This window comes from Mastigoproctus giganteus, chromosome 6 (assembly GCF_048544385.1).
Source record: "Mastigoproctus giganteus isolate SK-2022 chromosome 6, ASM4854438v1, whole genome shotgun sequence".
Classification (NCBI taxonomy): domain Eukaryota; kingdom Metazoa; phylum Arthropoda; class Arachnida; order Uropygi; family Thelyphonidae; genus Mastigoproctus; species Mastigoproctus giganteus.
Window position 1 is genome coordinate 46,173,770 of NC_143580.1, and position 24,404 is coordinate 46,198,173.

At 35.2% G+C, this 24,404-nt stretch overlaps 1 protein-coding gene across 11 annotated transcripts in view; it reads left to right on the forward strand.

Annotated features, from left to right (window-relative positions):
* The window catches only part of LOC150084219 (MAGUK scaffold protein DLG1-like), an 855,099-nt gene that overhangs the window by 747,113 nt on the left and 83,582 nt on the right, over positions 1-24,404 (forward strand). For all 11 annotated transcript variants that reach the window (XM_090375940.1, XM_090375935.1, XM_090375941.1 and 8 more), the window contains 2 exons: positions 22,533-22,689; positions 23,942-24,044. In XM_090375940.1, coding sequence (XP_090232066.1) covers positions 22,533-22,689; positions 23,942-24,044 — 260 coding nt within the window. The remainder of the gene's footprint in view (positions 1-22,532; positions 22,690-23,941; positions 24,045-24,404) is intronic.

Here is a 24,404-nt window from a genome sequence, read left to right on the forward strand (position 1 = left end):
CTTCTTAGTATATGTGATAAATGTTGCCAATCATTAAAGCCATATTCACTGCTAAACTGTGATTTTTGATTATCAAATAGCCTACAATAGTAGCAAAAAACAGAATTTCGAGTATGTCAAATACAGTAATTTCTTTTGACTTTTTCCTTCTAATTACAACTGTTTTTCTCAGTTCATGTCCGTCACGTAGCGTAACACGAGGGGTACCGTTACAGAATTTGAGCCTTTCTGTGAAAAAAATAAAATAAATGATATAGACTATATTTTTTTAAATTTTGATATTCATCTAATAGAACCCAAATGCTGCCCCTTTTATGAGTCGCCCGTGTGCGGGGTACACCCTGAACACCTGCACGCGACCCTGATGGTGCTTATGGTTTGCCCACTTCAGCAGCCAGAATTCACTCGCATATAAAAGATAAACTTTACAGTTCTTGAATTCATGTTACAACTGGTTAAAAATGCCGTACCGTTCGTAAGCATGAATATAAAAACATTTTTGATTTTCTAACTTGCACAGAATACAGTATACAATAGACTTTCAGAATAACGTCACCTTTGCCATTATTTCGATTTTTCCGTTATCTAGAAAGTTTTATTTTTAATATATTTAATGCATTAATAACCAGGCTAAATAAGAAATAAAGAGATTAAGAATGCAATTTTATTAACTGCACATAAAAAAACATACATGTTGACGATCCAATGTTATATTCTGCCATTAATACACTCCTGTTTACGCCCCGTTCTATTTTCTTTATTATACCAAATTTAGTCTACGTGGATAGCACAGTGGTATCATCACCGTCGTTGACACGAGGAACTTTTATGGGCTTTTTTCACTCTGACTGAGTTAGTCGGTCTTCGGCAAATCGACCAGAGAACACTCAATTTACAGACACAATACACATGGGCATATTATTATTATCATTATCCATATGGTGCAAGGAAGTCAGAGGCTCATGCTGCACCAGCCAAAAAAAAAAAAAAAAAAAAAAAAATTCTGAGTTACCCAGAGAAAGAGAAGTAGAAGGGAATCACCAAGAAAGAGAAGAATGTTGATATGTGAATTAACTTTCCGGGTTATCCTAATATAATAGTTTGGATTTTATCAAGTTTGTCACTAAGCTTTAATGTTCTTCTCTGTATGAGGTTTATTAACTTTAGGTATGAGCTATAGTGAGGGATTTTTAATTTAGAATAAATGTAAAACAGTGGTATGATCTATTGTTTTACATTTATGTATAATCAGTACAGAATTTACTTTCAAAATGGCGAACGTAAACAAATACAGTAACACGTGACGTGACGTTACTCGAATGTTCTGTTATGTAGACAGTAAATTGCTTTCGGTTTCTTCAACCAAGTTTTAAATAAGCTTTCTTTTGCCAGTTGTCTAAAAGGCATCCTTGAGCAATGAATTGCACTTATAACACAAGTTTAGCAGCACAAAAGAGAGAAAAACTGTATTTTATATTTTTAAAGAATACAGTATTTAAAAACATTAGATATTTGGGTTTCTTTTCTTCAGTCTTACTTGGCAGTCCTGCAACACAGGACTGCCAATTTCGCAGTAATAAAATACTTTTTTTTTTTTTTTTTTTCGTTTTTGGAAAATTACCCCAGGAAGTCATTTTCCAGGAAGCAACCCGAGGAAGTCATTTTCCAAAAACGAAAAAAAAAAAAAAAAAAAAAAAAAGAAAAAAAAAAGTATTTTATTATTGCGAAATAATTTCGGTGAACAATTGCTCTTCTAAATATTCAAAAAATAATAAGAAATATGTAAGGTTATGTAAATAAACTCAGAAGATTATGTAAATGTAAATAGTGTATCCGTAATATAACCCCAGGGGCTCACATCTCGTGAGTATGGGCTTGGCACACCCAGGGTCCTGAGCTGGATATCATCATATCATCATACTTCTCTTTCTTGGTGATTCCCTTTTATTTCTCTCTCTCGATACTTCAGAATTTTTTTTTTTTTTTTTTTTTTTGGCTGGTGCAGCATTAAGCCTCGGGCTTTCTTGCACCATATGGCTAATATTAATATCATTGCGTGTATTTTATTTTCAAATAATAAATATATGGTAGCCCCAAAACTTTCCAATACTCTTCGGATACAGTATATAGATTGATAGTATTATTATTATTATTTTTTTTTAATTATTTACCATTGCACTGTTCTGCATGTTGTGAATAAATAAATAAATAAAAAATTGTGATAACATTATTGAAAATTGGCCGAATAAGAATCCTTGCCTTTGTTTAAGATAATATTGTAAAACGATTACCATTCCTTCTGTCACCCATTTTCGAGTTGTGCATTTCCGGTTTATATTAGAATCCACCCCACCCTCCCTCCATACACATATACACAAAAAGCGGTATTTATTTCCTTTAATATCCTGGGAGTCAGACCAGAAATTTGGAGCAATGAATAAGTTAAAACCCCTGGAGTCATTGCCTAGAGCACAGTTGGTCATTGTAGTAATACAGTCCTCGCTAATCATTAACTCTGCCGTTTATATGTTAATATCCACCAGCGTGTCAATGCCACTTCTGCGGTCGGTCATTCGTTATTTCTACTGTCCACTAATGACAGAACCGGCTTTGTAGTAACCCCCGGCTGCGACCCACTTTTGGTTGCTTCGTGTGGGTTTGTTCCCCCGCCTCCGTTGACGTGTGTGTGGGATTAAAAGTTTCTGTGCGCTTGCGCTCCAGTTATCGTTTTCATTTCTAACCCCCGAAACTGTGAACAAGTTTCAAGTTGCGAAATAAAACGAAAGTAGAAAGAAGGCACGTGTTGTGTTGCCTGGAGATGTGTTTTCATTTTTTCGCTTTCTGATGTTTGATCTAACGTTTGTCCATTCGGGAGTAAGTGGTGCCTCGGGCTTTGTGGACTGTCATTACAAAACTGGGATCAAGGTACTGATGTAAGTTTTTACTTTCGATGTCATCCGTGAACAGTTTATGTAATGTAACAAACTGAGTAAGCAGTTGACTCATTTATGAGTAACCTATTATGCGAACTGTTTCTTCATCAAAAACCTATGCGTGAACGTGTTCCTTCTTAGAAGTAAATTATTGGTTTTGTGAGAAATTAAAAATAACCTCTCTGTTTTACGTATCGTGACTCCAGTAAAACGCTAATTTCAATAGATAACTGAATTTGCATTTGATATTTTCGAATGGGAACGGGGGCGGAATATCGGAAAAAATAGGAAAAATGAATTATTCCTTAATGTGGAACATGTTTGAAATTACTATTGCTTTCCTTTTCAAACTCTTATCCAACAGCCTTTCGGGGATAGGAGATTATACCCCATGTCCTTGTTTAAAAATAGGAGAAGTGATTGATTCATTAATATGAAACATTTTTTTTTTTTGAAAATATCATCTGAAATTACTTTTTGAAAATAATTGTTTTGGGGATAGTGGACGTATTCACTATCCTTTATCCACCTTGCTGAGTATTTGAGAAAATACTGTTCTCAGTTTGAAGTGGTAATCTACAGATTTAGGTGGGGGGGGGGGGTTCATTTTTCCAGGATTCGTTAATTGTATATGATTAATATGAATTTTATTCTTTTTTTTTTTTTTTTGCCATAGCCTATTGAAATGTGTTTGCCTTTCTGCTTCTTTTTTTTTTTACATGGCTTTTATTATTTCAAATTGTTTATTTACTGCAAGTTTCTGTAAAAGAATGAGACGTTTACCTCAATAATATGATACATAGAACACTTCCGTATGATATTCTCCAGAAATTAAAACGAAAACAATTAAAAAATTGAAATTACATTACAGTATGAAATAATTAACAATAATAAAAAATCAAATAAACAATTAAAAATTAAGTCGAAAAAAATTGCAAAACGATTGCAACTTTCCTTCCTGAAGCTTTGTTAGCTTCAGGAAGGAAAGTTGCATTTAGTTATTTTAAACATTATCATATAAACCTTTTGGCATCTCTCATATTGTGTGTGATTATCTTCACAACTGAGTTGTCATGTCTGCAATATCAGGGTACCTGCCCACCCACCGATGATAGGCCTAGCTTTGAAACGGTGCCCTCTGGGTGGTGGTACTCACTGAGAATAAGTAACAATAGTCTTCTCTATTAGTGAAGCGTTACTTATTCGAGGTAGTGCAATACCATGGCAACTCGTTGTGAAGGAAGAGCACAATATGAGATACAGATCAAATGATTCCTCCCACACTACCATCGTAGTTTCTTAAGATCTGTGGTGTATCTACACCGATATTATATAGATATTAAACTCTTACTCTTAACGTATTATGCCTTGTTGCATTTAGTTATTTTAAATAAAGTCCTAAATAAATAGTACCACAGAACTGGAAGAGAAGGTAGAGGTGGGAGGAGATAATTAAATTTACAAGCGAAAATTATTATTTAAAAAATTAAGACATGATTAAACTTAAATTAGTCTAATTTTTATATTTACACTTCATTTTTTTTAAAAATATTTCAGTACATAAATTATAATTCAGTACAGTAGAAAATAGTTTCCGTAGTTTCAAACAGGGGTGCACCAAGTTGCAGCTCCCAAAGGAACTCCATTAAAACTGGGGGGGGGGGTATTTTTTCTAGGTCAAAACAGTAGTTCTGATCATTAGTTTCGTCAAGTGAGAAACCTTACCTGTGCTACTGGAACTTTCAAAAATAACAAAGCAAATTAAACAGCAGTTGGTGACCTGCACCCTCCGGGCCTTTTCATTCTTCTTGTGTTTTCAGGTCCGGAAGGATTTAAACAGCCATCTCATCTAATGGCAGATTAAACTTTTGATCAGTGTTGGATAGCCCGCGCGCGCCCACATGCACAGTTCCTTAGTATTCGACCACCTGCTTCTATATAACCTGGTACGGACATTATACCATAACAGAGTGGTTGATTCCACTCTGTTATAGTAATAACTCCCCTAAAGAAATCACTATAAATGAAAGACCTCCATAGCCGAGTGGTCAAGTGAGGGTGCATGAGCTTTGAGTGACCGTTCATACCTTTATGAATACTGAATGCAGTATAATGTTCTTGTATTTCTATCTTGTAAACTCCTTATGTGGTTGCACCGGAGTATAAACAGAACATTTATTTATATTTCAGACTTTCAGGTATTAATACGAAGGAAGTTGGGTCGACACCAAATTATCAGAGTATGTGTTTGCTGGTAGATTTTAGGCCAATTCCGATTTCATATCTTTCCACCAGTTTATCTCGATAAAAATGAAAATAAGTGGACATTAGTGAAGAAATATTATAATCGAATCGATCAGACCAATATGTTTACGCCCAAGCACTCTGGTTATTATATTCTTGAAAGTAAGAGTTAAATGCATCATGCTGTTTCAAAAGGAAGTTATTCGAACATCCAGATGAGTTTTAGTTCCATGATATCGAATATATTTAAATGAGTGTTTCTCACAAATCTGCAAGTGAAAATGGTCGAGTTTTCATGCTCTCGCAAATTCTTTGCACAAAATATTTCGTGAAATATCACCCACTAAGAAATTGTAATGATGTGTTCAGTTTCCATTAAAATCTGAAACTCTAGAAAATTCAGTGTAACTTCTCTTATTAAATGAGCTGAAGCTGCTACTTCTGGAAAAGAACATTACTTTCCTTTGCCACTTAGAAACAAAGGATGGCATTTTTCTTTCGCATGAAGCCCTTAAATTCCAAAGCATTATGCCCGTAAACAAATTTACCTTGAACGACAGTGCGAGGAATAAACAAAACACTGAATTCTACGTCTGTTGTTTACGACCCCCGTTATCTCTTGTACAGTGTACAGGGTAGGGGGTCGTAATTTCCTAGAATATCTCTCACAGGGACGCCCAACCCACAGTCCATTCCTTCGCATTGTGCAGCTGCCCTAAATCCTCCCGAGTTTAAATCCAGCGTATTACAAAATATACGAAGTTTCACAGTGACTTTTCAAAACATCCGTTTCGATTCGATTTTTCTGTATTGCTTTCTTATAATGTTTAACGTATCTGCCTCAGTATTTACCAATATTATAACCACTCAATAAGAATATTATTAGGCTCATGTAATAATTATTGAATTTTCGTATTTAATTTTTTAAATATAAAAAAAAGGAAAAAATGAAACTGTAAATCCAAACTTTGGTAACGGAAATGAAATTCTGTTTCGAAAAATGCGTAATTAGTGGTAAGGAACTGTTATTGATGCATCTCTCGCGAACCGATGCGGTCCACGACCCTCACCATTTTGTCTACTAGCCAAAAAAAGTTTGGACGGCCTTGCTCTTTCACTTTGGGGAAGATTTAACTATCTCGTCTATGCATGAAGGAAGCTAAAGAGGACTTCTTACTGCCCTGTTTGCATTTACCTATCGTGTTGCTCACTGGGCAGAAAAGCATTCAAAAGTAAATGATGCATTCACAGTGTTGCAGAAAAAAATTATTTCATTAGCGTTTTCGATGGTTCTGTTGGGAATATGGATTTTACAGAAATCATAAAATATTTTTCTCATTTAAAATTAGGAAAAGGGGGGGGGGGGTCTCTTTAAAGCTTGTTTCCTGAAAAAATTTAATTACAGGTGACCCCCGCTTAACGCTGATCATTCGTTCCGGAAAAACAGAGCGCTAAGTGAATCCGCGCTAAGCGAGCGCCGCTTTCCCATAAGGTAACATGTATTTATGAGCTGCGGTCAGTGCCATAGGATATTTCCTAATGAATAATAAACAGTAATGAAAAGATGCACAAATGTTGGTCAAAATATTTAATATTCAAATATTTGCACATATAAAATATTCTGCATTGCATACGTATAATTATGTGGTAACTACTTGCGTATCAAAAGTAAATTTAAAATTCAAATTAAAATAATGAATTTAATTTAATTGATGAATTTAATCATGAAAAATGTATGGATTTTGAGTTGAACTTTGGCCCTCTTCCAAATAAACTAAAAGGGGTATTAATTTTAAATCCCCGGCAGCGTTAAAACCAACAATAAAGTCAACCGATCCTTCACCGCTTTGAAACCTGGCATGTTTTTTTCTTCTTTCAATATGAAACTTCTTTTAGGCATTCGTTTCCACAAAAGTCCTGCTTCAGCTATGTTAAAAACGTGTTAAAAACCTTGATCTGCACTTGCGGCTTCTCCCTAGATTTTAAATCTATTCAACCAGCCCTTACCAGTTTTAAATGGTTCCACTTTTTTTTTTAGGCGAGTTTTCTTCAGATCATCATATTGGCTAATCTCTTTCTCTCTCTTTTTAATATTTAACTTAACTGAATTCTGCATTGGAATATTATCTTCAATAAAATTAAAGTCTTTCCATTTCAATCCTAATAGCCGGCCTAGTCCTAGCTGCTTGCAGTGGAACAGCTATCTTTCCCACTGCAAAAATTAATTCTTTATTTTTTTATAATTGTTCTTACAGTTAAAGTTGCAAGTCCTAAATTATGGCACACATCCGTTTGTCGTTGACCGGAATCGATTCGCTTCAAAACGTCTAATTTACTTTTCAAATTCAGTCTTTTTCTTACATTTATAGTCTTCGTACTGCGCCCAGACATTGTTGCTTTTTCATTCCTATCAGTCATTATTAGCTCTTCGAAAATATAACTGCGTTGGTTGAATTAATTACTATACAATGTTCAAGTAAACTTTCCGTTACGCACGATGTCTAATACTCTACTGAGTGATTACTAGACTTCGGATAAATGCATATAACGCAAATATTACAAGCAATATACTTGATCATTTTTTTAAAATGTTGATCGCGGAACTACGTTACAAGTCACTGTACTGAAACTAAATTAGCGTGCGAGAAAATTTTACTGAGCGTGGGAAAATTTCTCAAGTCGGCGTGGGAAACGTTTTAATGCTGTTTTGCTATTCATTTTCAAGCTATCGACTCCATCAAATGAAACGATTTCGTTAATATGTCAAAAATGTAATCTGTAAAAGAGCGTTATAGTGATCTGTGACAGCATTATAGTCAGATACGGGTTATAATATAAGAACAGCGTAAAGCGAACCGCGTTATAACGGGGCCTGCTGTAATAGGTTTTCTGTTCTCGTCTGTTTATTTCAAGTTAAAATGCGATTTCCTAATTTAACTTTTTATTGTAATATAAATATGTATGATTGGTGATATTTTAAGCGTATCGTATTTAAGTAGTATAGTGAAAGCGGTACTATTCAAAAATAACGAAAAGTATCACCAGTTTGTTTTTGTTGACATAAATGCCCTCCTAAAATTTCTGATATAAAAGCGCCATTTCCCTCGAGTGGAAAATTACCTCGGACCGCTATTATATGATGGCGTACAAAAGGTGTTCCACCTTTTGATTAAATTTGTAAAATAACTTTTCTATTTATACGCCAGAATGGTCACATATATAGTTTTGCAAGACAAAAATAATACAATAACAGCACCATATTTGGTAGTTATGTGGAATTATGATCAACAACTAGAACCTGATCAAGTCAAACGCGTATACTACCTTGCTTGGTGTGACCACTCGCCTGCTGTGTGTTGTGAGTTCGTTGCATTTTAATGGTGCATTTGTCAAAACTGATTAACAGTTCATTCTGTACCTGGTCTCAGATGGAAGGAGTGGGTTTTTTTTTTTTTTTTTAGCCCACAAATTGCCCATGAACTCACACTTTTACAGGCACACCGAACTACAAACCATGTAAACTGGAATATCACAAGAACTGATGATTTGAGTAACCGGATAGATGACTTTCATCAACCGGTGAAATACCACCACTTTGCTTATTAGAGGCTTGAAGTGGTGAAACCCATGTTCAGTCTCTAGAGCAAAGTTTCCGGCATCCCTCCCCCCATACTTCTCCTTCAACCCATGCACGGTACTAAGTACTATAGGTTTTGATACTTTTCGTATTTGGGGTTTTCATAAAAAAAAAAAAAAAAAAAACCGATACGACAAAAATTCTCGGGAAGAATCCGTTCATTTTATTTGACGTTCAAGCCTGTTGATAAGTTTGGAGGGAGGGAACGCAAATTTCCAGAGCTGTTTGACTGCCTATATTGATTTTGATGGGAGTTGGAATATATATAGGGGTCCGAAAACTTTTTTTTTTGTTTTTGAAGGGGTTCGTAGATAACAATACTTTGGGAACCACTGAAATAAATCATTCATTCTTTGTGGATGTTCCATCTGAAAGAAGGTTTATACTAATGCTCGAGTTTCCTAGTGCCTCTGTCTGTCCCTGTGTGTAGATACAGATCTCTAGTCGCGTGTGTTTTTAAGCCTGTTTGCGGGGGGGGGGGGGGGGAGCTATAATCCCAGAATAACTCACGAGTACACAGGAGTCTAACCATTTTTTTTTGATTAGGGGCAAAAACAGATGAAATGCTGAAGGTTTCAACATAAATTTGATTTTTGTTATTAACAGTTTTTTTTTATTTACATTTAATAGCAAAATATGAATATCGAACAGTTATTACTGAACACTAATAATATATTTTATCATATCGGTATAATATTGTTAAATACTGAGGAACATACAAAATATCATATACTAAAAACAGATATTTCAAGTCTGCGGGCTCACAACTCTTGTCTGCTTATACGTGTATTACTGCGGGCCGCACAGCTCGAAGGAATGCACCGCGGGTTGGACAACTCCGGACTAACTAATACTCAAGTAAAAAAAAAAAACTGTCGGAAATTCCTCCAGTCTATGAAGGATTTGAACTTTTCCAGAGAAGTGCCAAGCGACTTTAGCCACTATACCTCATGTATAGTATCTATTGTCCAAAGCAGTTGATGACCTGAAACAGGAGACCAACAAAATTAGTTTTCCATGTTGCGTACGTTGCTAACGGCTACTGTACAGTGCAGTACTTACAGCCCTGTACAGTAGCAAATGAGGGATATTTTACTGAGATGAGGAGGAGAGGGGGTAGGTGCCGGGATAATTTAATACCAGGCCTCATTTGTGCCTCACTTAATGTTTCTGGCATACAAACTGAAGAAAATAAAATGACAAGTCTTTACTCCCTTCCACGTAACGCTGTGCACTGCAGCTAAGAGACAAAATTTTTGAACCATAACCATATTGGTGGCATCCACTGAGTTAATGTAATCACTGGCGTCAAGAGTACTCGAATTACGGTAATTTTGCAGGGAACATCTCAAAAGACGCAGGTGCAGACGTACTACGATAATAGAATGTTAAATTGACATTTCTACCACTTACGTAATAGAATCTTTTGGCAATTTATATCCAAACCCGATTATGTCGCACGACATCTATTCCTGAATCTGTTTACTGTGTGGTAGTGAGGAATGGAAACAAAAGTAAACAACCCTCAGGCAATTACCTTTAACGAAATAATGCTGCTACGTTGGTATGTTAATATAGATTACCTGATTCACAACCCACTCGAATTGCATAAGGACTACTTCTCGTCAGGCATCTCAACGATTTGTTCGGTGTCCAGGATTGCCTTATAAATTGCGGGCCTCGACAAAATATTCCCTCAATTGGAATATTTTGCGGGGAATTTTCATTTAATGGTACTATGAAATGAAATTCTGAGGATGCATTTATTTATTTAATGGCTGCCGCATACAGAGCCGAGATGTGGTATTCTTACCATTTCGTGGAATATATCATCTCTAATCGCTAGGGACGCAGTTTAGTCGGAAGTGATCCCAATCCACCTAACCTAGTTCGAACTTGCCCAGGAAGGTTCGTCCAGCTTGTTACCCGCATCATCCTTCAATAACCAGTGAAAGAGAAATTCGTTTCTACCGAGTCAGTAATGAACTAGCATTATACAGTACATAAAAAAAGACCAAATAGCGCATTTATGTTTAGTTTTAGACAAGGCTCGTAATGGACCGGAGAGCTGTTGCGGTTCGGCACACACATCAATTTCCTTCTTAAAATTAGGATATTTTATTAACGAGCGTTTCGTTTTGTAAAAGTTCAGTTTCGAACTCTGGACATAGTGAAGCTAATGGGCGCTTTACGCATTTACAAATGCGTAAAGCGCCGATTAGCGTCACGGTTTACTCGTATCTATATGTAACAACATCGCTCCCAGTGAACGGATTTTCATGAAATTTTTATATTGGGTTCTTTTAGAAAGATTTAGTAAGCCATTCCAAATTTCATTAAAATGGAGCGTATAGAAATTAGGCTCTTCTTCTTTTTTTTTTTATTAATAGTATAAGATTTTAATTGTAAGAAGTATATACAGTGTATATATTTGTTATACATATCTATACAGGAACTCCCGACTTACGTAAGGGTTGCGTTCTGCGGAACTCTACGTAAGTCGCGGAATTTCCTCATACTTTTTCAGCACTCGCAACTGTGCTCGCTGAATTGATTGAATCAAAAAAGAAATGTTCGACGAACGTGTAAATAGAATTATTTATTCAATTTTTTTTATTTCATGCGCAGGAAAAATTACAAAAGCGTGATTTTTAAAAAAATTTCAAAATTATAAAGTTACAAAAAAAAAAGGAAGAGACAGGCATAGCATCAGTAAGTTTTACCTCTCGAGCATCATTGCCAGAATCGACGTCTGCAGCTGATAAGTTTGCCGCTGCAGAGGTTGAGGGCTGTGGAGGTTTAGAAGGGGTCGGCCGCTCAAACCTTACAAAAGAACATATTAATGCTTGACTGTATGGTGGCTTTTTTCTTTTCATTGTAGATTTCTTTGTAGCAAGCAAGCATATCATTCACCCCTCTGTTAACTTTTAAGAATCATTCGCTGTCAGGATACATCTTCTCAAACCTTGCCATTTCATGAAATGCCATTGCCATCTCTCTGGTGATGAAGTGTCTCGACTCCTCATTTGATTCATCTTGAGCTTCGTCAGAATTTTCTTCTTTCACTATTGCTGCCTGCAAGTGAATAAGTTCTTCAATAGATAATTCCTTCTCTTCTTCCTCTATTAACTCCTCCACGTCTTTGGCATCAACCTCCAACTGAAGTAGCTCTGCAACCTTTACAATCTTATCTATAAACGCTTCATATGATTTGTCTTTTTCAAATCCTTCGAAGCCTTTTACGTGCCGTGAGCATATTTTCTTCCATGCGCCATTTAAACAATTTTAGTAATTTTTGCCCAGACCTTATTAATGTTTAAGACGGCGTGGTAAATATTGTAAGATTTCCAAAAGTCTCTTAATGTAAATTTTTTCTCACCGTCTACTGCAGACAATGCCTGAGCAAATGTGCGTAAATAGTATGCTTTTAAATTTGAAATAACACCCTGATCCATAGGTTGGATGAGTGAAGTCATGTTTGGCGGTAGAAATATGACTCTCACGTTCGAATTGAAATCATCTAGATACGTAGAATGTTCAGCAGCATTATCTAATAGAAGCAAAATCTTGAAAGGAATGTTGTTGTCTTTACAATATTTTTCAACCTCAGAAATGAAGCAGCATTTAAACCAATCCTCAAATAGAGATATTGTTATCCATGCATATCTGTGGGAGCCTCCATAGCCAGGTGGGAAGGAGCAGCGGTGCGTAGCACACGCTTCTTGATTAGACCGGGGTTCGAGCCTGTCACCACCAATTATGGAGGATGCGGAAAGGTCAAGGGAATGACCACCGCATATGCCCGGAGCAATATGGCCTTAGTTGCTAATGCTCCTAAAAACCAAATAACAAACAAACAAACAACATATCTGTTTCGATCAGAAATGCATGGGTAGGGTGGCTTTATTGATGCCCTTAAATGCACAAGGATATCCAGAATGGTACACATGCAGTGGTTTTAATCTGTAATATCCCTCTGCATTAGCCCCAAGCAAGAGCATGGCACTATATTTTGATGCCTTGAAACCTGGAATTGTATTTTCCTCTTTGGCAATGTATGTTTGATCCAGCATTTTTTTCAAATACATAGCAGTCTCGTCAACGTTAAAAATTTGCTGCATTGCATAGCCATCTTTGTCAATAATTTTTTCCAACACATCACAAATATTCTCTGCAGCTGCAGAATCGTCACTGGTGACTTCACCACATACTTTAACGTTGTGGAAACCACCCATTGCTTGCCACGAACTTGGCTTGGGGTTTGCCGTACTTATCCTTAATATCTTTATAAATACTTGTTGCTTTTGCTTGAATGGTCATTAGACTCAAGGGCACTTGCTTCTGAATCTGATTTTCCATCCATATTATTAACAGCTGTTCCATCTTTGATATAGCACCTGAAGGCTGTTTTGCGATCACTATTGATCTTAAGTGCGTTGATCCTTTGACATGTTCCTTTATACATGCACTGCACTTTAAAATAGTATTCATTGTTGAAGCAGCGAGACCTTAATTCCCTTGCAATATATGACAAACTTTGTCCTGTTTCGTACTTAATCATTTTCATCTTCATTTCTAAATCAATTTTGTTTCGTTTCCTGGCACTACCACCACTTGTACTTTTCGTTGGTCACTTCCCCCTCATCATTGTAATACATAAATAGGAATGCTGAAAAGTTTTCTGAAAATTTGTATTTTATGTGATTGAAGATTTCAGTGAATGAGAACACATTTCACCATAATAACTTAAAAAACCCACACAATTGCAGTTATCGGTATTATTGCAAATGCAATAAGATCGAGTTTACTACCCGTTTATAATTAGAAAAAAACCAAAAAAGTGCAAATTGTTTTATGGTCGTGACCTCCAGAAACGTGCTTTAGAAAAATATCACAAAGGCATTCAAAATTGATTCTTATAATGGGAACATATGATAATGATGAAAGGGTAGTGCAATTTCCATTATAAATATGACCTTTAAGAGAGATAAATAGCTTAGTAATATTGAGAAATTTTCAACTTCCAAGGACTTGGAACGAATTTTAAAAAAACCAAAAAAAAACACGTGTTATTGGGTTCACATTACAATATTTTCACAATCCCTCTTTTATTCCTACGGGATGCAAAATACGTTTCCACGATTTTTTTTAAGTTTGCACGGGCCGGGAAAAGTTTACGTAAAGTCAAATTTCTGTAAGTCGGGAAGTTCCTCTATATAGGTTATTTCAAAACTATATCACCGCACTGGTGTGGCTTACCTGTACAATGCACAAATATCTCTCCCCCCCCAAACCAAAAGTTGGTTCCAAAATTAAATTTTGTATTGGATTTCATAAGAATTTGCTATGCCACCCAGCATATTCAAAAAATTCTGGTATGTAAAATAAATAATTAAAAATATATAATAATAATAGTAAAGCCATAATCACATGTCCAGTTTTGTACAGTTATAGAGCAATAGCTGTTTGAATTTTATAAAATGGCTATGGAGTTTTGAGTGGTAAAAAGAATAAATAAGAATAAGCAGACATATACTTAGTAGAATGTTTATTCATATTAGAATGAATATTCATACATGCATCTGCTTATTTGTATTTTTTAAATTTTGTTATCATTCAGAACTCCATACTCACTTTTTTTTTTCTTTTTTTCTTTTTATTATTATTCAAACACCCATAGCTCTGTAACTACAGTATTCATAATCAGACTCCTGTTTGTGACTTTTTACTTTTTTTATTATTATTATTTTGGGCCCTTGGATACATATCAGAATTTTTTGCACAACTTTTGAAACGTCAGATATGCCTAGACACTTTCCTTTATGAAAGTGTTTGGGCATTACTTAAGAAGAAAGTCAGATTGACACCAAATTTGCAGTGTGTATGTATATTCTGTTGGTTACTGAGTAGGCGTCAGGCAAATTTTGATTTCATAGCCACCATCACAACACACACACACCCACACAGGAACATTACTGTACATAAGAACTGGGCTATATACACTTACGTGTAAATTAAAAAATATTTCCTTTTATTGCCAGAAGTAAATTTTGCAGCATTGTGGTTTGGTGTATGCAATCCTTGCTCATTTAAGTGGCCGTAGCTATAAATTTGCAATAGCAGTTCCAAACATTTCAAGGCTTATCTAGGATATTCTTAGGGACCTTTATATCAAATTTCATGTCAAAAGGTTAAACCATTTCTACTGTTTAGTACATTGTGAGTTATGTGCAGTGAGGTAAAAAAAACACCTACTTTTAAGACTTACTTTTTATATATTATTTAATTAATGAAAAGTTAGAAGTGGGGTTCCCAAGAATCAGTACTGGGGCACTTTTGTTTCTGATTTTCTTAAATGACAGCAGCAAAGGAAAAGAGAATGAAGTATCAAGGAGAATGAAGGAGAATGGTTAATTAATTAATGATTCGTGTACTTCAGAACAACTTGGATAGGCTTCAAGCATGGTCAGAAAAGTGGCAACTGTGCTTTAATGCAGAAATGAAAGTCTTACACGAGAGAATAGGAATCCAAAAATAATAATATATACTTAGTGGGTCGAATTAAAAGTACTAGAGAAAGGAAGAGATTTGGGAGGCTGTATGGGTTGGCCTGAAGTTCTCTGTGCAGCATAGACAGTGTGCAAGGAGACTTCATGCCCTCTCATTTTCCTTGTAGAGATGGAGAGGTGATAACTCCGCTGTATAAGGTAATTATAAGACCACACTTAATACTGTATTCACATATGGAGATACATTTGAGAAAAAAAAAAAAAACATCTTGAAATGGTACAAAAATTAGCTGCCTGTTTGGTGAGATCTGCTAGAGTGCCCATATGAGGAAAAATTTCAAATGAGGGCTACAGAGTTTGGAGACAGTAAAATAAATTAAAGTGAAATTTTCACTCCTGTAAATCATTCCAGAAGTAGCGGGCACGTATTCAAATTATTTTAAATTTTTAGTTAGCGAGTTAATAACTGAGTTAGTTACCTCCATTGGGTAGTTGAGGCTGACAGCTTGGGGAAATTCAAAGGTTAGTTCAGTGGGCGTAGCCAGGATTTTTTGTCAGCAGGTACATTCACAAAAAAAGGCACCTAACGATAAAAAGTACCACAATACCAGATTTCGGCATCAGGGGGTAAAATTTACTTGCTGACCCTACCATGGCTATGCCACTGGGTTAGCTGGATAGGTAGATATACCTATGTGGGGAGGGAAACACGTAGGTAGTTTATTTTTATTTTATTTATTATGTGTTTAATTTTTTTATTTTATTTAATTTCTTTGGCTAGTGCAGAAAAAGCTTGGGCTTCCTTTCACCACATGGTTAATACTAATCACATAAAATGGAAAAATTCAATTAATTTAAGAAAATTAATTGAACATGCCTTAGCAACATAGTGCAATATATACATTACCAAACTTGTTATGCTCTGCATTATGTCAGATTTATGCCAAGCAACTAAAGACACCAGATGTGGTATGGTTAGGTGTATTGAGTATATATGCTGTATTGGATAATTAAAAAAAAAAGACTGGTAAGATAAACAACTTTTTATATTTCACCAAAAAAAAAAAAAATATATGCTCCATTTAATTTATCAGCTGCTTAATGTTATCAATTTTCGTAAACCAAATTATGGTCACAATAAGCGGCATCCACTGTAATAAGATTTTATATTAACTTCAGTACATGCCAGGGGGTCACATCTGGTGAGTATGGGTTTGGCACACCCAAGGTCCTGAGCTGGATATCATCATTCTTTACTTTCTTTGTGATTTTTCTTTCTCTCTCTCTCTCTCTCTCTCTCTCTCTCTCTCTCTCTCTCTCTCTCTCTCTCTCTCTCTCTCTCTCTCTCAGGGTAACTCAGAAATTTTTTTTTTTTTGGTTGGAGCAGTATAAGCCTTAGGCTTCCTTGCACCATATGGCTAATAATAATGATTGTGTACACAGATGACCAGATCTTACCATTTGAATTTACTGCACAAGGGGGCATAAATTCAAAGTTGTGGAAGTGGATAGTTTGAATAAATTCAATGAAGAACTAAACATACTAGCAGAGAGAATGGATAGGTGAAATGGAAGCTTTTTTCCTTGCTAATGCAGTATTAGCTTGCTTTCTCGCATTATTTGCCATTTGAACAAAAAAAAAAAAAAAAAAAAATCTATCAGCAGGACCTATTGAAAAAAGTGCTCAATTGAAATTGAACAAAGAGCTTCAATGAGCTCTGCAGCTATATATTCATATTGGCATTCAGCCAAAATCAGATGTTGACCCTTCTTGAATGTGTGAGACTCTGAATTGTACCTTATTCTAGATTTCTCATTAAAGTCTTTTCTAAAGAAGTCAAATAGCTATGCAGACATTAGTGTGCATTGCTAATGGTTAGGGTTAGATAGGTTCAGAGCATTTAGTGTTTCACAGTAAGGCATCACAGGCAGACCTGGCCATTATTCACCATTGAGGTATTGGTAATTGAACCCATCAGTCTTAATCCTAATGGAAGTATATAAGAGAGAGAGAGAGATGCTTGTTATTGATTTTAAATGGTATGATGAGTTCATTCAATTCTGCCTCTTTTTCTTTTTTTAATTGGATCAAGCTTTCTAATGAAACTGTTGGAGTGGTTGTTGCTGATCACCTGGTAATTTCATGTTATGAAACTAGTCTTAACAGTTCTTATGCCAACCAAGGTAATTTTGCTGCTTCTGGAGTGATCCCCTGCATGAAGAAGTGGATTTAGTTCAGGGCCAGAAAAGTGGCAACCAAGAGTGGCATTAATGACAGCATCTGTGAAAGAGCATCTAGTGGATTTTATGTGGCACCAGATGTGCTGCCTTTCCAGGGTACAAATATTTCCACTTTCAGGATTAAATGTTGACTCTGGCATGAATAACCTTTTTGACAGAGGGTGGTCTGTGCTTGAGTACACATGACTTTGTAATAAGAGGCCTTCCATTACTGGTCTTCAAGCTTGATGCAGGTGATTTCTTAGTGTGCTATTTTTGAACCCAAGTTTTCTCATAATAAGCACATGGATTCTAATTTCTCGGTATTACAACAGCAAAATGAGCAGTAATTGAGTTTGTGAACAATTACACTGGTGAACAGCTAAAATGTTTCGGTAATAACGTTAGTCAATTTCAACTAATTATAATGGGCTAAATACAAATATGACAGTTAAAATGTATTAGCTCTAGTTTTCATGATACTATACATGTCACTTTCAGCATGTTTTTTCTTGATTTTTAGGGAAATTTGACCTTGGTAGAGTTTGTATGGCAACACTACAACCACTGGTGCCGAGTCACACTATTTATTGTCTAGCCATATCAGTCAGTCTGAGCCAGGCATCTGTCTGCACACTACACTTGTTGTTTTAACTTGAAATTTAGCATATCGCGTAAGTGTGTAAATAGTGCAGATAATTTTTTTTATGTCTGTGACGTCACATTTACATCACAGAACCATACCATTACTCTGGTTAAAAAAAAAAAAAAAAAAAAAGTTGCAGCATATAACTGTTATTTTTTGGCTGCAAAGTTAATGGCCAAGACAAAAGCTGGATGCCTCATATTTGCTGCGATACTTTTGCTTCTAATCTTTGTAGCTGGCTAAATCACAAAGGCCACTTAGTGCCTTTCGTTGTTTTCTTTATGATATGGAGAGAGCTTTCAGATCATATAGTGACTGCTATTTTTGTATGGTACCACCTCTTCAGCAGGGGATTTCCAAGAAGAAAAGTGAATCTTAAGCTACCTGAGTATACTAACTGCTGTTCCTTCAGGAAGGCCTGCTCCCCACAGAGAAAGACTTCCTGTTTGTGTGCCACCAGCTGAATATGTTTTAGAATCTGATGAAGAGTCAGGTGATGGCTGAGATAAATTGCCTGAGCCCTCCATATCAACAGATCCTGATGTTTTTTCCAAATTCCCCTCTGCAGAGCCACACAAAATTATGCAAAATGAATTAAATGATTTTATCAGGGATCTTGATTTACCAGAAAATAAGGCAGAACTTTTTGGCTCAAGACTGCAACAGTGGAATCTCCTTCAAGATAATGCTAGTGTCTGTATACTGGTGCTACCAAAAGGATTTAACCCAGTTTTTTAAAATGGAAAATAACCTTCTTGCCTGCACTGACATCAATGATTTAATGGATTATATATTGTAATGAACCCTCAAGATAGAGACTCTTCATAGATTTTTCTAAATTGAGCTTGAAAGTAGTGCTGCTACATAATAGCAATGCAGTGCTATAAATTCAAATAGGCCATACAGTTCATATGAAGCTCCATGTTATCATACGATAACATGAAGCTTCTGATTGATCCATCAACTACAAGGGGTACCAATGGAAGATTTGCAGTGACTTAAAAGTTATTGCCATCTGGTTAGGAATGCAGCAGGAGAACATAAAATTTTGCTGTTTTCTTTGTGAATGGGACAGTAGAGCATGGTCTTCTCATTACACAAGAAAAGACTGGCCTTCAAGGCAATCACTCAATCCAAGGATGAAAAGAATGTCCATTACAGTCCACTAGTTGAGCCAGGCAAAATCCTATTACCTCCACTACACATAAAATTTGGAATTAGAAAACAATTTGTTTTGTTTCCTTAAGCCATGGATCAAGATGGACCACCTTTCAAATACCTGAAGGAAAAATTTTCAAGACTTATTGAGGCCAAAATAAAGGAAGGCCTGTTCCCCACAGATATGGGACCTTCTCGAAGTGAACACTTTGACCAGGGCCTTCAAGGTGATGAGAAAATGGCCTAGGATGCTTTCAAACTTGTAGCAACAAACTTTCTGGGAAACAACAAAGTTGACAACTGTAAATAGCTTGTATGAAACCTGTCATTATACTATAAATTAGGTTGCAACATGCCATTAAAAATACACTCTCTTCACTCCCATTTGGATATTTTCCTAGACAATTGTGGCACATTAAGTGATGAGTCAAGATGGCCTAATGGAATCTCATGCATTAGAGATTCCATTAGGACATCTTAGTGATGGAGAAGCAGTACCAAGGCAAGTGGAACTCTGCAATGCTAGCTGACTATTGCTGGACTGTGACAAGAAATGCCCCAGATGTGGGGCACAAACAACAGGCAAAGAAAAAGAGTATAATATATGAATTAAGTGATTTAATATATTTTTTTCAATAACTAAAAATGTACCAATTCTTATTATTTTAAACTGTTTTATTAATTTTTTATAGCATAACATGTTTTTCAATATAAGAAAAATTAAAACAGTATGGTGGATGTTCTTTGCTTATCCCTTTTTAGGCCTGTGTTTTTTAAACAAGTATTTTCAAAACTCTAGCAAAATAATTTTTTAATGCTGATTTCTCAACTCTGCACATGCAAAGCAATACAGAAAAAAAATACTTTCATCAAAAAAACGAAAAAACAAAAAAAAAATATATATATATATATATATTAAAAATTTATTGACCAGTGTTATCAGTGACTTCTGGGAAATGTCTGCTGTCCAGTGCCCATTTACTGTGAGTGGAAGCATTGTGTAGTGATAATCTTGTTCATCTAATAACTTAGCAATCCTGAGGAGGAGGTTGGAGAAGTAGAAATGGACCAAGCTGATGATGCTTCTGAGTTTAACCTATATCAGAAGCATTGCTTTCTAGCTTATAGCAATGGGCACATCTCCATTTTGATTGTGAAGCTCATTTTAACTCTTTAACATTACTGTAAAAATGATAAGAAGGTGACATGGTTCCATATTTTTTATCAAGCAGTCAGGTAGTTGTACACAGCTGGTGGCAGATTCCATATTTTTCAGTGGCATTAAACCAAATGAGCACTGTGCCTTAGTGGGAGAAATCATCACTGCTGAATCAGCAAAGGCAAAGAACTTGCTGTCCAAGAAGTTTGTCTTCTAGCTAGGATTAAGTCTGGTGGGGACAATGATGACTGTGTAATTTTAGCATTAATAATCCCAAAATGTTAGGAATATGAAACCCAACATTCCTTACATTTTGAGGATATATCTTTAAAGCAGTATTGCAATATGATGTCGACATCTGCTGCTTCCTTATGTGTATGGCCCAGGTTCCCCATATAATGGGGATGACTCCTGGCTGTTTCCACGAAGAAATATTTTCCTTCATGTTTTTTCTGGTCAATTTAATTCTCTTGGTGTCCATTCAGTTTCCTTTCATGTCTACTCATTAACTCTTATTCCTTCTCAGCTTTTTCCATGATATTCTTGCTTCTAGTCTTCTCCTTTATTCCTGTTCTTATGCTTTATTATTACTGTCTGTATCTTTTCCTCTGCATTACTACTAAATTTATTTTCCTGTCTCATTGTCGGTGTTCATGTCACAGCCACCATAGGTAGAATGCACCAGCTTAAAGTTTTTATTTTTAGACTTATTTAATGTTTTATTTCTGAGAATATTACAATGTTGTCTAACTATCCTTATCTTTCTTCAATTCTAGCTTGAATTTCTTTCTCCTATATGTTACCGACTTTTGTTTCCTTTTAGTATCAAAATTTATTCTTTATTTTAGTTTTCTCATATTCTTAACTTTACATTTATATTTTCTTCCTTCAGTTCTTTTATCTTTGTGTCCAGTTCAGTGCCATCAGTGGATCGAAGCTTATTCGGGCATTCCCATGAATTCTTAGTCCTTAATTTTCTCAATTTGAAGTAATAATTTAGAAAACACTCCATCTCCTATTTTAGTCTTTCTTTATTTGTTATATTATTATATATTTCTTTAAAAATATTTTTGATAACTTTTTTATTTACCTAGTTATACACCTACAAGCTTTTTTAGTTTTTGTGGAAGATTTCTGGAAATTGTGTGGTCTTTATGGCTTTGCAGAAAGTTTGCTTTTCTTCCAGATATCAGTTAAGTTTGTAATGTGTTTTTCAAACACAGACATATTGAATCTGTCATTATTTGCTACAAAGCCTCTATTAGGTGGCCCTGCTGATTTTTAGTGCAGAGTACCACATACACTGAGCATGTGTGGTCTACTGTGTTGTTTTAGTTTATCAGACAGCTGCATTATCTTCTGTTTTCTACGATTTGTGCTACTATATATACATCTAGTTTTTCTTAGATGTTTTGTTGCTCTTGAAAAAGATGGAGATATATGTAGCTTACCTGTGGACTGAATTTTCTTCTTTTTTTTTTAATAGAGGTATTGTATTGTTTTTTTGTTGTTTGTAGTTTTGTGGTGCAAAAGCTTCTTTGGCTATATTGCGCCAAGGTATTGTTTTCTTTAAATATATTGGGTGTTAGACACTCTGGAATAAAAAATATTCGTCAATTCTACATGTGGTGAAGATTTTAAGATTATAAAGCAATTCACAATTCTTCAGGTAGATGAAGTTTTCAGCCATTACTGTAATAGATGATAGTGATAATGCCAAATGAATGAGGTTAGTCAGTATTTGTAAGGTACTCTTAGTTAGCAAGGTCATCAAAAGTGTGGCTTTTCTATTTTCAGTAGGCTAAAATTATTGTACTTAAACAATAATTTTAGACTATAATATCAAGTTATAGACTTGAATAGCCACTCAGAAATATTTCAGTTTTAGTTAAACTTCAAGAAGCTGATGTTATGTTATCGTGCTATTTCTTTTTCACATTTTAAAACTTTTAAAATAAATATTTTTGTTAATATTTTATTCCCTTCTCCCCTCTTAATGTAGTCATATTCTTTTGTTTCTTTTAAGGGAGCCAAGAAAAGTGTTGTTAACAAAAGGTCCTACTGGTCTTGGCTTCAACATCGTTGGTGGAGAGGATGGTGAAGGTATCTTTATTTCCTTTATCTTAGCTGGTGGACCAGCTGATCTGAGTGGAGAGCTTCGACGAGGAGATCAAATTATATCAGTAAGTGAATGGTTTCAAAAAATAAGGGATACATTTTATTTTTGCAAGGATGCATGGCTATATTATGAAATAAAAATTGCTTGAAAGTACCGATTAATTTAATAAAAGATACATTTACCATGTCTGTAAATATTAATGTACCATTTTGGATTATGTCTGCCTGTTCCCATATAATACATATTTCTTCAAACCAAAGACCTTTCCACTTGTGCCTGATAAGTGAAAAGCTCTTATTTTTAAATAAATACATTCACTGACTAAGAAATATTAGTAACCTTTCTTGCTCAGTGCCAAGTTAGTTGGTCATAATGCATAGGTTTCTGCCACCATTGGGATCATTTTTCTGACACTTTTTTTTCACCACAAGCAATTTACAGTCATACTGATTCATCTTGATATGTGTTACCTTCACACTAATTCAAAACAGCCCTAATCCCTTTAAACATCATGCTTGTGCAGTTTTAAAATAATCATAGGTGCTATGATATAAGATGTAAAGTCCTTATTAAATAATTATTGTAAGCTAATGGTAAAACTACAAATTCTGCCTCCTGCTCTCTTAACAACCATGCTATTATATAGAATTTTTATGTGAGATAGTAATAGCATTACAGACCAGCAAAAAACAAAAAGAAAAAACATTTAGAAATTCATGTCACAGTGCTATAAGTTTTTGAAAGGTGATATGTGAAAGTAAGCATTTTTGATTACTTAGATTATGAAATTCAAGAAGGGAAAAAACTGCTGCAGTTATCATAAATACTTTCAAGTTACAGGGAAAAGAATTACATTGACCAGAAGAAAAAATTGCAGTGAGAAGTATCCATAATTGTCCATACTGTTAGCATTTTTAAGATAGAGAGGATTTTCTACCCCATACCAACATTCACTTTTCCCTATTCCATATCTTCGCTGACAGTATAGTAGTTTTGCCATTTGTCATGCTAAAACCCTACAAAAACAATTATTCCACACTGGCAGTGGCAGAGCAAGAGTTGTTCAAAATTCAGGACAATTGGAAGCAAAACTGCAGCCAGCTTCTACATTTTAGTAGTTATATTTTTGTTGCAAGTCCGGCTAATTTGGAACTAATAGATTATTATTATTAGATAACATCTCTCAATAAAATGATGGATGCATAAGTGCCCTCCCAGAATGAAACAAGCAGTTAGGAAAATAATAGTCTCATGAAAAATTTACTTATGCTTTTGAAAATCCTATGAAAATAATTTTAGTATATTTTACTTTTTAGGTAAATGCAGTTGATTTAAGGCATGCTACTCATGAACAAGCAGCTGCAGCACTGAAAGGAGCTGGTCACACAGTTACCATGGTGGTTCAATATAGGCCTGATGGTGAGTTCTTATTTAATGGTAAGATATCATAGACTACAAAATCCGTGATAAGCAGACATCTTAAAGTTTACACCAACTGAAATAAAAGCTCCATTATGACTTTTACACTACCCTTGTTTATATTATGTGCTCTTAACTCAAATAATCTGGCTTGAGTATACTGTAATTGAGGAATTCAGCTTATCAAAACCCAACAGGTCTGAGAATTTCATGGGTATTACTTTACCTCAGTGCCAAGAGGTTGTAGACACTGAAATCTGATGTTGCTTATGGAATGGTACGTTTTGAAAAATCAGCCCACTTAAAACACCTGCAGCTATGAAAGCAAGCTACCTAAAAAGACTTATTAGACCATGTATC